At 41.9% G+C, this 13,059-nt stretch overlaps 1 protein-coding gene across 1 annotated transcript in view; it reads left to right on the forward strand.

The window, feature by feature from the left end:
- The window catches only part of LOC126262751 (bromodomain adjacent to zinc finger domain protein 2B), a 77,088-nt gene that overhangs the window by 50,780 nt on the left and 13,249 nt on the right, over positions 1-13,059 (forward strand). Inside the window, exons 2-4 of the mRNA XM_049959561.1 lie at positions 545-702; positions 2,450-2,576; positions 12,954-13,043. Coding sequence (XP_049815518.1) covers positions 613-702; positions 2,450-2,576; positions 12,954-13,043 — 307 coding nt within the window. The 5' untranslated portion in view covers positions 545-612. The remainder of the gene's footprint in view (positions 1-544; positions 703-2,449; positions 2,577-12,953; positions 13,044-13,059) is intronic.

Genomic DNA, 13,059 nt, shown 5'->3' on the forward strand with positions numbered 1-13,059 from the left:
TATTGGAATTATATTAGTCCGTTTACAAAAACGTTTTAAACGTTTATCACCGTCTACAATATCAAACTAATCCTTAGTCCATGGACTTCAATCGCTGCACTTATTTGCTTCGTGAAAGTGTTACCTCGGAGTACACAACAAAACATCTGGAGGAAGTAAATTTTACTCTCAGTGACAATAAAACATAAAAGCATGCCTATCTCGCTCGACAATCTAACTGCGCTAGCCCGTTTGCGGAAAGGCGACAATATTGTTGCCATCAATCGTCTTTGTCGGTGGCGCATTCTAAGGTAAGTTCAACGAAACAATACCAGTTGTCCATCGTGCCCCTATGTCCAATGTTCCCCCGTCTCTCCTAGATTCGAAAATATTTTCTAGTATTTTGAACATAGCTGAAGGGAAAGTTTTAATTTTTAATCTCCAACACCAGCATTTAAGAAATGAGTATAGGTTTTTTGTGTGAGAATGAGACAGAATCCTAGGCGTACATCATTACCGTTAATCTCCGAGACAAACCGATGGTGATGAGGGCACTGTTTTGCAGGTATCAGAGAGAGAACCACACCGCCTGGAGCCTACCGCCAGCGCCGCTGACCACCTCTGACATCCAGGATGCGGCTCTCGTTTATCCTGGAGCTGCTGCTCATATTCCTGCTGCTGGCCTTCGCTGCGTCCAGGTCCATTGGTAAGGGCCGAAATCTGGTACGCAGCTGCGCACAGCTCAGTGTGCGTGCTTTGTGGACACATATTCCGAGGCCGTGTCCTTTGACGACGTCACGCACGATACGTGTTTTCTGGTATCCACTACGTACGCGGATGATGTATCCACATCATTTGTGCACTTGAGGAAACTAACTTGTGGTGCTGGTGAGGTATTCATTTAAAGTAACAGCATGGTGGAAACGATGTCATCCTTGAACTTTTTATTTTTTGCTCCATACACGGTTAAGATTCTTATCGTTTCTGTTATGTTTAACTGAGTTACTGTTGGTATTGTTTCAGTTTTTATTGGATTTAAAGGGACCATTGTGTCTTACACTGAGGTGACAAAAGTCATGGGCTACGTCTTGATATCGTGTCTGGCCTCCTTTTGCCGGGCGGGGTGCAGCAAGTCGACATGGCATGGACTCAAGTCGTTGGAAGTCCCCTGCAGAAATACTGAGCCATGTTGCCTCTATAGCCGTCCATAATTGCGAAAGTGTTGCTGCAGGGTTCTGTGCACAATTATGTCCCATAACAGTCCGACACGTGACCAAATCTTTCGTTCGAATTGTCCAGAATGTTCTTCAAACCAATCGGGAACAATGTTGATCTGGTGACATGGTACATTGTCATCCATAAAAATTCTATCATTGTTTGGGAACACGAAGTCCGTGAATGGGTGCAAATGGCATCCAAGTAGCCGAACATAACCATTTCCAGTCAGTCATCGGTTCAGTTGGGTCAGAGAACCCAGTCCATTCCATGTAAACACAGCCAACATAATGGAGACACCACCAGCTTGCACAGTACCTCGTTCACAACTTGGTGATGATGCTGATGGTGATGATGATGATTGGTTTGTGGGGCGCTCAACGACGCGGTTATCAGCTCCCATACAAAATCTCAGTCGTTACTCTGCCCAGTCTCGCCATTTTCCCGAATGATTACGAAGTGATGAGGACAACAGTCCGTCGGACAACTTGGGTACATGGCTTCGTGGGGTTTGTGCCACACTCGAACCATGCCGTCGGCTTTTACCGACCGAAATCGGGACTCATCTGACCAGGCCACGGTTCTCCATTCGTCTAGTGTCCAACCGGTATAGTGATAAGTCCGGAAGAGGCGCTGCAGGCGATGTTGTTCTTTTAGCGAGGGCACTCGCTTCAGTCGTCTGTTGCCATAGCCCATTAGCGACAAATTTCGCCGCACTATCCTTTCGGATACGTTTCTCGTACGTCCCACATTGATTTATGCGGTTATTTCATGCAGTGTTGCTTATTTCTTAGCACTGACAACTCTAAGCAGACGCCGCTGCTCTCGGTCGTCACGTTGTCCGTGGTGAGAGGTGATGGCTGAAATTTGGTATTCTCGGCACACTCTTGATACTGTGGATCAAGGAATACTGAATTCTCTAACCATTTCTGAAATGAAATGTCCCATGCGTCTTGTTCCAACAATCTGCGTTCAAAGCTATTAATTCCCGTCGTGCGCGGTAATCACACTGGAAATCTTTTTACATGAATCTCCTGAGTTCAAATGGCACTGCCCTTTTGTACCTCGTGTACCCGTTACCACCGCCATCTGTATGTGTGCATATCGCTATCCCGTGACTTTCGTCACCTCAGTGTAATGTGGGGTTATAGGAAATGTGGCTTGTGTTCAGTGTAACACTCTCATGGGCCGCGCAGGTCCGAAGCGCCGCCCGGGCCAGAAGCAGGCCGTGGCCCCAGCGCCGGCCCCCGCGGAGGCGGCCACCGGTGACGTGGAGGTGGCTGGGGGCGGCGGGGGCGGAGGGCCTAGCCGCTACTGCTCGTGCGCCAGCCTCGTCTGCAAGTGCTGCCGCGAGTTCGCGCTGCCGCTGCTCCGTGGGCCAGGTAAGGCGCCGCCAGCCCGTGGGGTTCCACAGCCACACACATACACACACACACACTTCAGAAGCTGGACCGCAGATACAAGCATCCATGTGATTCAAGTACCGACATGCTAATGTTTGTGCGTGCAGCGCTCAACAGTGAAGACTTACATGTTTCTTTTACATCTTCTACGTCTACTTCTACAAGCATTCTCTGTAAATCACATTTAAGTACCTGGCAGAGGGTTCATCGAACCACCTTCACAGTTCTCTATTGTTGCAATCTCGTATAGCGCATGGAAAATACGAACACCTCTATATCTATCCGTGCTAGACCCAGTTTCCTTTATTATGTTATGGCGATCGTTTCTCCCTACGTAGTTCGACGTCAACAAAATATTTTTGCATTCGGAGGAGAACGTTGGTGACTGAATTTTCGTGAGAAGATTCCGCAGCAACGAAAAACGCATTTTTTTTAATGATGTCCATGCCAAATCCTGTGTCATTTCGTTGACACTCTCTCCACTATTTCGCGATAATACAAAACGTGTTGCCCTTCTTTGAACTTTTTCGATGCACTCCGTCAGTCCTATCGGGTAAGGATCCCACATCGCGTACCAGTATTCTACAAGAGGGCGAACAAGTATAGTGTAGGCAGTCTCCTTAGTAGATCTGTTAAATTTTCTGAGTCCTGAAAAAACAAAAAAAACGCAGTCTTTGGTTAGTCTTCCCCACAACATTTTCTATGTGTTCTTTCCAATTTAAGTTGTTCGTAATTGTAATTCCTAGGTATTTAGTTGAATTTACGGCTTTTAGATTTGACTGATTTATTTTGTAACCGAAGTTTAACGGATTTCATTTAGCACTAATGTGGATGACCTCGCACTTTTCGTTATTTAGGGTCAACTGCCAATTTTTGCATATATCTTTTATAAATCGTTTTGCAATCTGTTTTGATCTTCTGATGACTTTACTAGACGATAAACGACAGCGTCATCGGTAAGCAACCTAAGACGGCTGCACAGATCGTGTCCAAAATCGTTTATATAGATAAGGAACAGCATAGGGCCAATAACACTTCCTTGGGGAACGGCAGAAATAACTTCTGTTTTACTCGATAACATTCCGTCAATTACTACGAATTGTGACTTCTCCGACACGAAATCACGAATCCAGTCACATAACTGAGACGAGATTCCATAAACACGCAATTTCACTACAAGCCGCTTGTGTGGTACAGTGTCAAAAGCCTTCTGGAAATCCAGACATACGGAATCAATTTGAAATCCTTTGTCAATAGCACTCAACACTTCGAACGAGTAAAGAGCTAGTTGTGTTTCATAAGAACGATGTTTTCTGAATCCACGTTGACTGTGTGTCAGTAGAATGTTTCCTTCGAGGTAATTCATAGTGTTCGAACACAATATATGTTTCAAAATCATGTATTATACAGGGTGGTCCATTGATCCTGAACGGGCCAAATATCTCACGAAATAAACGTCAAACGAAAAAACTACAAAGAACGAAACTCGTTTAGCTTGAAGAGGGAAACCAGATGGCGCTATGGTTGGCCCGCTAGATGCCGCTACCATAGGTCAAATGGGTATCAACCGCGTTTTTAAAAAATAGGAACCCCCATTTTTTATTACATATTCGTGTAGTACGTAAAAAAATATGAATATTTTAGTTGGACCACTTTTTTCGCTTTTTGATAGATGGCGCTGTAATAGTTACAAACATATGGCTCACAATTTAAGACGAACAGTTGGTAACAGGTAGGTTTTTTAAATTAAAATACAGAACGTAGGTACGTTGGAACATTTTATTTCGGTTGTTCCAATGTCATACATGTACCTTTGTGAACTTACCATTTCTGAGAATGCACTCTGTTACAGCGTGATTACCTGTAAATATCACATTAATCCAATAAATGCTCAAAATGATGCCCGTCAACCTCAATGCAATTGGCAATACGTGTAACGATATTTCTCTCAACAGCGAGTAGTTCGCCTTCCGTAATGTTCGCACATGCATTGACAATGCGCTGACGCATGTTGTCAGGCGTTGACGGTGGATCACGATAGCAAATATCCTTCAACTTTTCCCACGGAAAGAAAGACGGGGACGTAAGATCCGGTGAACGTGCGGGCCATGGTATGGTGCTTCGACGACCAGTCCACCTGTCATGAAATATGCTATTCAATACCGCTTCAACCGCACGCGAGCTATGTGCCGGACATCCATCATGTTGGAAGTACATCGCCATTCTGTCATGCAGTGAAACATCTTGTAGTAACATCGGTAGAACATTACGCAGGAAATCAGCACACATTGCACCATTTAGATTGCCATTGATAAAATGGTGGCCAATTATCCTTCCTCCCATAATGCCGCGCCATACACTAACCCGCCAAGATCGCTGATGTTCCACTTGTCGCAGCCATCGTGGATTTTCCGTTGCCCAATAGTGCATATTATGCCGGTTTACGTTACCGCTGTTGGTGAATGACGCTTCGCCGCTAAATAGAACGAGTGCAAAAAATCTGTCATCGTTCCGTAATTTCTCTTGTGCCCAGTGGTAGAACTGCATACGACGTTCAAAGATGTCACCATTCAATTCCTGGTGCATAGAAATATGGTACGGGTGCAATCGATGTTGATGTAGCATTCTCAACACCGACGTTTTCGAGATTTCCGATTCTCGCTCAATTTGTCTGCTACTGATGTGCGGATTAGCCGCGACAGCAGCTAAAACACCTACCTGGGCATCATTTGTTGAAGGTCGTGGTTGACGTTTTACATGTGTCTGAACACTTCCTGTTTCCTTAAATAACGCAACTATACGGCGAACGTCCGGACACTTGGATGACGTCGTCCTGGATACCGAGCAGCATACATAGAACACTCCCGATGGGCATTTTGATCACAATAGCCATACATCAACACGATATCGACCTTTTCCGCAATTGGTAAACGGTTCATTTTAACACGGGTAATGTATCACGAAGCAAATACCGTCCGCACTGGCAGAATGTTACGTGATACCACGTACTTATACGTTTGTGACTATTACAGCGCCATCTATCACAGGGCAAAAAAGTGGTCCAACTAAAACATTCATATTTCTTTACGTACTACACGAATATGTAACAAAAAATGGGGGTTCCTATTTAAAAAACGTAGTTGATATCCGTTTGACCTATGGCAGCGCCATATAGCGGGCCAACCATAGCGCCATCTGGTTTGCCCCTTCAAGCTAGACGAGTTTCGTTCTTTGTAGTTTATTCGTTTGATGCTAATTTGGTGAGATATTTGGCCCGGTCACTATCAATGGACCACCCTGTATAAGGGGCGACCAAAACGTTTTCGTTCGGAGGCCTTACAGTCTAGAAGCGGTACGTCAATTAGGCAAAATTGCGATGTGCATTGAGGCAATCATGCACCATGTCGAAGAAACACGTCTGGTAAAGCACTGTGTCCTGCTGCGTGAAGAAGTCCATAACTGTCTGCTGCACATCCTCATTCGACAGGAGTTGTCGACCCTTCAAGCCGTGTTTTAAGGAACCGACGGTGTGGTGGGAAGGGATCAGGCCTATACGATGGGTGCTCTAATGTCTTCCAAGTGAGAACTTCTTCGTTGCGACACTTGCGGTATGGGGCGTACGTTTTCACGAAGGGGAAGCACCCGTCGTCGCAGTTTTCCATCGTTTCGCTTTAATTATCCCATATACATTTTCCATTCTCCGATAGGTGTATACCGGTGTTTGTCTTTCGGCATCCAAGAAAAGAATAACACGTTGGTCCTGTTTGGACGCATTTGATAATAACGTCACCACAGTTCACTTTTCCGCATTTACCGCTAGGACGTTGGGAAGACACGAATGCACACACAAATCCCTTGCCTACATGTCGGTGCTTATATACCCGCATAAGAGTCGCGCTACGTTGCGTATACGCTGCAGCAACTGCATCAAACGTAAATTTTTTGATCATCTCTTGTAATACAACTTCATTTCTAGAGCACCGAGCATGCGTTAAACATTTAGATTTAGATATCTGTATGGTGCGAAAAATGGCAATTGACCCTGAATAAAGAAACGTGTGAAGTTATTCACACGAGTACAAAAATAAATTCGCTAAATTTCGATTACGCGATAAGTCACACAAATCTGAAGGCTGTAAATTCAACTGAATACTTAGGGTTTACAATTAAATGCCCTAAATTGGAACGATCACATAGATAACGTTGTGGGTAGAGCAAACCAAAGACTGCGATTCATTTAGGCAGAACACTTAAAAGGTGCAACAGATCTACTAAAGAGACGGCTTACACTGCACTTGTCCGCCCCATTCTGGAGTATTGCTATGCGGTGTGGGATCCGCATCAGGTGGGACTGACGGATGATAATGAAAAAGTTCAAAGAAGGGCGGCTCGTTTTGTATCATCGCGAAACAGGGGAGATAGTGCCACAGACATGATACGTGAATTGGAGTGGCAATCATTAGAGCAAAGGCGTTTTTAGTTGCGTCGGGATCTTCTCATTAAATTTCAATCACCAGTTTTCTCCTCCGATTGCGAAAAAATTCTGTTAGTATCCACCTACATAGGGAGAAATGATCATCACGGTAAAATAAGAGAAATCAGGGCTCGCACAGAAAAATTTAAGTGCTCCTTTTTTCCGCGCGCCGTTCGAGAGAGGAAGGGTAGAGAAACAGCTTGAACGTGGTTCATTGAACCGTCTGCGTGGCACTTTATTGTGAATAGCAGAGTAATCACGTAGATGTAGATGAAACATGTATGACTAAGAAGTAAAATTAGGTGACAAAAGACGAATAATTGTTTTCTAACGTGCAAAATAAACAGCCTTGAATAGCAACTGAGGATAAATTGCTGCCATTATTAATAGAATCATAATTACTTAACAAGTCCGGGAATGCTGTACACTTTAAAAACTGATTATTCTTATGGCTATAGATGTTTTTTTGCTATTTCGCTATACCAGTTTCGCCATTACGCCAACGTCAGGCATGAATAATTGGTGCTATGTCACGGAACAGTTATGAGTTGTAACTAATGGTACCATTTTATGCTTGTGTCCCACTTTGCAGCACTGGAGGCAATAACTGCGACCACCGATCGTAGGCCGCTCTGTTTCTCTTGTTGGTTGAAACATAAAGAAAGGACACCGTGCCGTTACAAGGCACCAATAATTTATGCTTGGCAATGCCTTAACACCGAAATTGCAACAGCAAATAAATAAAACTTCTGCAGCCGGAAGAAGGATATTAATTCCTTTCAGAATATCACGCTCGCTGCGGACGCGTGCTACAAGAAGTTAATGTATTACGACGAGTCTCACGTTTAGTTCTGAGAAGAACTGGCTGTGCTTGACTGGATAAGATTGTGTTACTCTAAAATATTGTATTATATACGTTGTGACTACACTACTGAAGACGTCGGTTTTTTGTAGACAAGAGAAGATTAAAAATTGCAAGTTTTCCCTCTTTCTCCTCCTCTTGAACTTGTAAATCAGTAAAGCTCGTGGCCGCGAAACGTGTGGCCAAGGCGACGTGCGGCTGCAGCTTGGGATGCAGTTTCAGCGGCCCTGCGCTTATCACACTTTAGCAGTCCTACTTTGACCAGCAAGGCAAGGTAAAATAATGATCGCTCCGACAGCACTGATATGAGCCCTGTTGTAGCCTCATTGCTCTCAGAATCATCAGAATCTTCAAACTTTTTGGATCTACATGTTTATAAGAACGTTCTTTGAGAGAAAAAAACACGTTTTAGAGTTACTTAAACAGCTCAGTAGTGTCACCTTTGCTCTTTGTGCTATTGGAGACACTTTTGATCTTTATTATTGCAGTCCTTGAACATAAACAAATCAGTAAGCTAACACTCTCGGTATTTTCATTCAGGAATCTCATACGGAATTGCATCCCAGGGTACCTCAACTTAGAAGAAGTAAGTTTTTAAGGAGTTGGGTATTTTAACTACAACATTCCACCACATATTTTCTCTCTTGAAATTTGTTGTATGTCTTCCATCGGCGTTCAGAAGGAATAACGACATCCGTATTACAGTCTTAGAAGAAAAAAATGTTCATCGTTACTCTTCATTAGAATTAACTTGAGTTCAAAAAAGGATGAATAATGCTGCTTTTAGCATCTACGATCACTTACCCGATGTTATTAAATGCTTTACAGATACATAAGCCAAATTCGGAACATGAAAAGTTCCTTCTGGACAAATCCTTCTAGTCCACAGAAGAATTGTTATTTAGAAACTTGCATCACGTTTACTGCAAAAAGTGTTGCGTACTTACTTGTGTTATTAAACCAAACATTGTTTTATGTTATGTGACATCATCCGTAAATGGTCAACACGTTACTATATTCAAATACCAGTTAAGTTAATACACCGTGCAAAGTGAATTGTGAGACATGTATCTAGCTATGAGCCAAAACTCAAAATCTACAGTGAGCCAAAACTCACACACCGCGAATAGTTTTTATTCCAGCCTACTGCTTGGTCCCATTTCAAGTCTTTGGAAACTCAGAAAAGCAAAATCATGCTATAACAGTCAAAAGTCAGAGAGTCAAATAAAACATTATGGTTTCCACAAAAACAATTCGGTTTACTTCTGTTTTAAACTGTCCAAGTACTATCAACTCTCCATTGCTGCCAAGTAAAATATATTCCTGTGCTCAGTAAAGATACTTAAGCTGTCTTATCTGAATTTGTTGCTCTATTTCAGCTCAAATCCTTGACGAAGAGACGGCACAGAAAGGTTTACCGCCGACAATATTTTGATGGGTCTCTACTCTTGAAAAGTTTGATATGTCTAAAATCAGAAAGCATGACATCTTTTGGCAGCTTCACGAAAAGTCTTGAGCATATCAATTAGTTCCCAGATGCCTTCCTTACGGAAAAAATGGGAGTGCTGTAAATAGAAGAAATAATAAACGTGTAGACTTATGACCTCAAAAGAATGCACCATGGAAGAAGTATCAGAAAGTAAAAAAAAAAAAAAAAAGAGTAGCCAAAGTGTGGAGAAAATTTCGAAAGATAGACCTTCTGAAACTAGACAAAGATCCAACACATTGTAAACGCCGCTGCTTGCGTACTGGCTACGCTCAAGGGAAAAACATCCAGGATGGGCATTGAGTGCTTCCTCAATCAGATCGTGTCCTACACCGGTAACAGTTGCCATCAACGAAAAAGCTCGCAAGATAGGCCTTGACGACTTCCTCGACCGGATTCTTGTTCACAGACGGTGCAGGATATCCTCACAAATTTCTTCAATCTGTGAATTGTAGTCATTCGAATGTAGCAATTTTAACCGCTGCCGGCTGCTTGTTAGCAGGGCGCATTTATGCTCCCAAGAAGCACCAAAAGAGAAATGCATACTGCAGTGTGTGTCTATTGAAGGCAAAAATGATTTTCCACACTAACCATCGTTCGGGTTTGAGAAGTTCTCTCGGAGGGCTTAAGAATAATCAAGAATGGATAAACACACATATTTTTAACGGTCACTACTTTAGTTCCGAAAAAAGAAAATTATGGATACAACTATTTATCTCCGCTAATAAAAATGAAAAATGTTGAGACAAAATGAGTGAACGTACTCTCTGACAACAGAGAGAAATACATGTTGTTCTGCACAGTGACAGCATGCATGGAAGCAGAGAAAAGTTTTTAGGTTCTACCTGCAACCTGCAGGACCTTTCCGTAGACGTTCAGGAGACTCTTGAATGTTCAGTCTAAGCTTTGAGAAATATCTTCACATTTGCATAAGATGTGAGAGACGCTGACACGTATCGTTATTCTGCCACATAAGCAACACTCGCGGCGATATTCCAAAACCACATACGTTAAAGAACAAGTTATCCAGGAACAGAGGGCTTTAGATGTGGCAGAAAGTGCGCTCCACCACAAAAATCCAGTCACTCCCAGCACATAAAGGAAGGTTTCGGACGACGGAAGACTACTTGGTGACACATGTAAGTCTCGCGGTAGCTCATAGCGCGGTGCAGAACGACACTGATTCTTCTTTGCAACATCATAGAATATTATAGTTTTACGAGTATCACTGAAAAGGCCCAGTGGAACCCTTGATTCTTTGTTGAGATCTATGGCGCTAACTGCCAATATAGAGCCAAGATTTTTTCACAACAGGAAATCCATTTGTGCTGATGATTTGGCTGTAGTTCAGCACTATGACATTCAGAGTAGTTTCAAGGGTTAGTTAGTTACTTAGTTTCACGTTGGACCATTTGTACGATAAATCGTAATGATGTGGAAAGAGTCGTTTTACATACACATCACAACTTAATTTTTAAGCTAAACATTTATAAAGTAGTCGTTTTTTTAAAATCTAAAGATGTGAGCTAGTAATTCCCAAACACCAAATTTTACACATTACAGTAATAGAGATTCTTCTACGGAAGAGAAAGAATTGTCAAGGAGAAACTTTTTTAGTTTGTTTTCAAATTTTACTTTGCTATCTGCAGACATTTTGCATCCCTGGGTAAGTGATCAAAAATTTTTGTTGCAGCATTGTGCACCCTTTTGTATGCTAAAGACAATCTTAATGTGGAGTAATGGACGAAATTTTTCCTTCGGGTATGGTAATTATGTACAGCATTGTTTTATTTGATCTGCAGTGGATTATTTACAACCAATTCATGAGGGAATCAACATATTGTGAAGCAATAGTAAGAACGCCCAGCTCTTTAAACAGATGTCTTCAAGATGATCGTGGGTGTACACTGCATAGTACTCTTACAGCAAGTTTTTGAGCAATTATGACTTTCTTTGTTAAGGATGGATTTCCCCAGAACATTATTTCATATGAAATTATTGAATGAAAATATGCAAAATATGTTAACTTACTGATTTGTCTTGTGGGTATTACGTGGCGTAGAACCGTAATAACACACTTTTGCAGTCGAATGAACATTTACTTTAACACCGAACAAAGGGATACAAGAGACGCTGTCGAACATGGCGCGCAGCGAGACATAGACAAAGTGAAATAAAGTAAAGTCAAAGACCATCGGTTCAAAGACATGGCGCTTCACGCCACAGGCGACACAGTCTCTCCCCAAGATTTGTAATGATTCTAAGTGCAAATGCTGCAGATCAAAATTGTTTTTTGGAATTACAAAATATGCTTTTTCCAATTTAAATACTCGTCAATATGAACACCTAAGAATTTTGAAGTTTCCACCTTATATTATTTCCTCCTCATGTGTTACTCTTATCATTGATTTAGTACTCCTAGATGTGTAGAACTGAACATGGTGCGTCTTTTTAAAATTGAGTGAGAGACGTTTCGCAGAAAACCAGTCAGTGGTAGTCTGTTTACTATTTCTTCTGTTTCTGTATGTATGCTTGAGTCGATTACAATACTAGCGTCATCTGAGAAAAGAACCATTTCATTTTCTTGTATATCAGACAGAAGATCGTTTACATGCACGAGGAACAACAGTCGACCGTTTGTGTTAGCCCTACATCATAATGCAAGGCTGACATCTAAAAGCAAAACCCACTGTTCTAAGTCACAGCGTTCGACTTCAAAAACCACAGCTGCGAAAAAGGTATCACCAACCAAAGTTACCACTCTAATGTCACACGTGTTTAGTCTAAATTACAACCATGTTTCTCCAGAGGTAGCACCTGCAATAGCAGGTAACTAAAGAAGAATTACAGCGATTTCAGATAAATTTTCTACATTTAAAAACTAATTGTGGTTTTCTATCGGTCCCAAAGTTCCTTTTTAGATAACGGAAAACTATTATCTCGAATCCTCATCCCACACGACACCAAAATACTCATCATCTATCCTGAACGAACAGTTTTCGTCTGTTCAGTCCAACTTCTGAAAACAAATAATTATGACTTACTTTATTGAATCGTTGTTGTGGTGACACACTGATTGATCTCAGCAATGAGCACTAACAATAGTTTTACGTTCTCCACTACTAGTTGCACTTCCGTATTGCCCTGACGGTACTGCTCTATTTCTTCTGTACTTACATCCTTGTCATGTCTTATCCTGCATTACTCAGTGACCTATTGTCGCTACCTTAAAAGACTACACCATCTCTTAGATCTGATTAAAAATGGAAAGTGTGAGAGACATTTCGAAATGGAATGAATACAAAATAGGTTGTATAGATAACTTGACGATATGCTACCCTGTTTATTTACTTTTAATTTATTGCTAACAAGTGCTATGTTAAAGAATCACTCATAGTTACGTATTTATTGTTTCATGGAGTCTTATATCTTTCTGAAAGAGACGCCTTGAAACAACGACCGTTACAAGAGAGAACAATGAAATAAAAATTTAGACATTATGTCAGATATGAAATTAATTTATACTTTTTTCAGGATGCGCCCGTATCCAGTACCTGCAAGGTGATTCTATGTTGGTGACTATGAGCTTTGCCGATCGGGTCCTACACAACACAACAATCTCAGGTAAGCTGCTCAAATG

Source organism: Schistocerca nitens, chromosome 6, assembly GCF_023898315.1.
Source record: "Schistocerca nitens isolate TAMUIC-IGC-003100 chromosome 6, iqSchNite1.1, whole genome shotgun sequence".
Classification (NCBI taxonomy): domain Eukaryota; kingdom Metazoa; phylum Arthropoda; class Insecta; order Orthoptera; family Acrididae; genus Schistocerca; species Schistocerca nitens.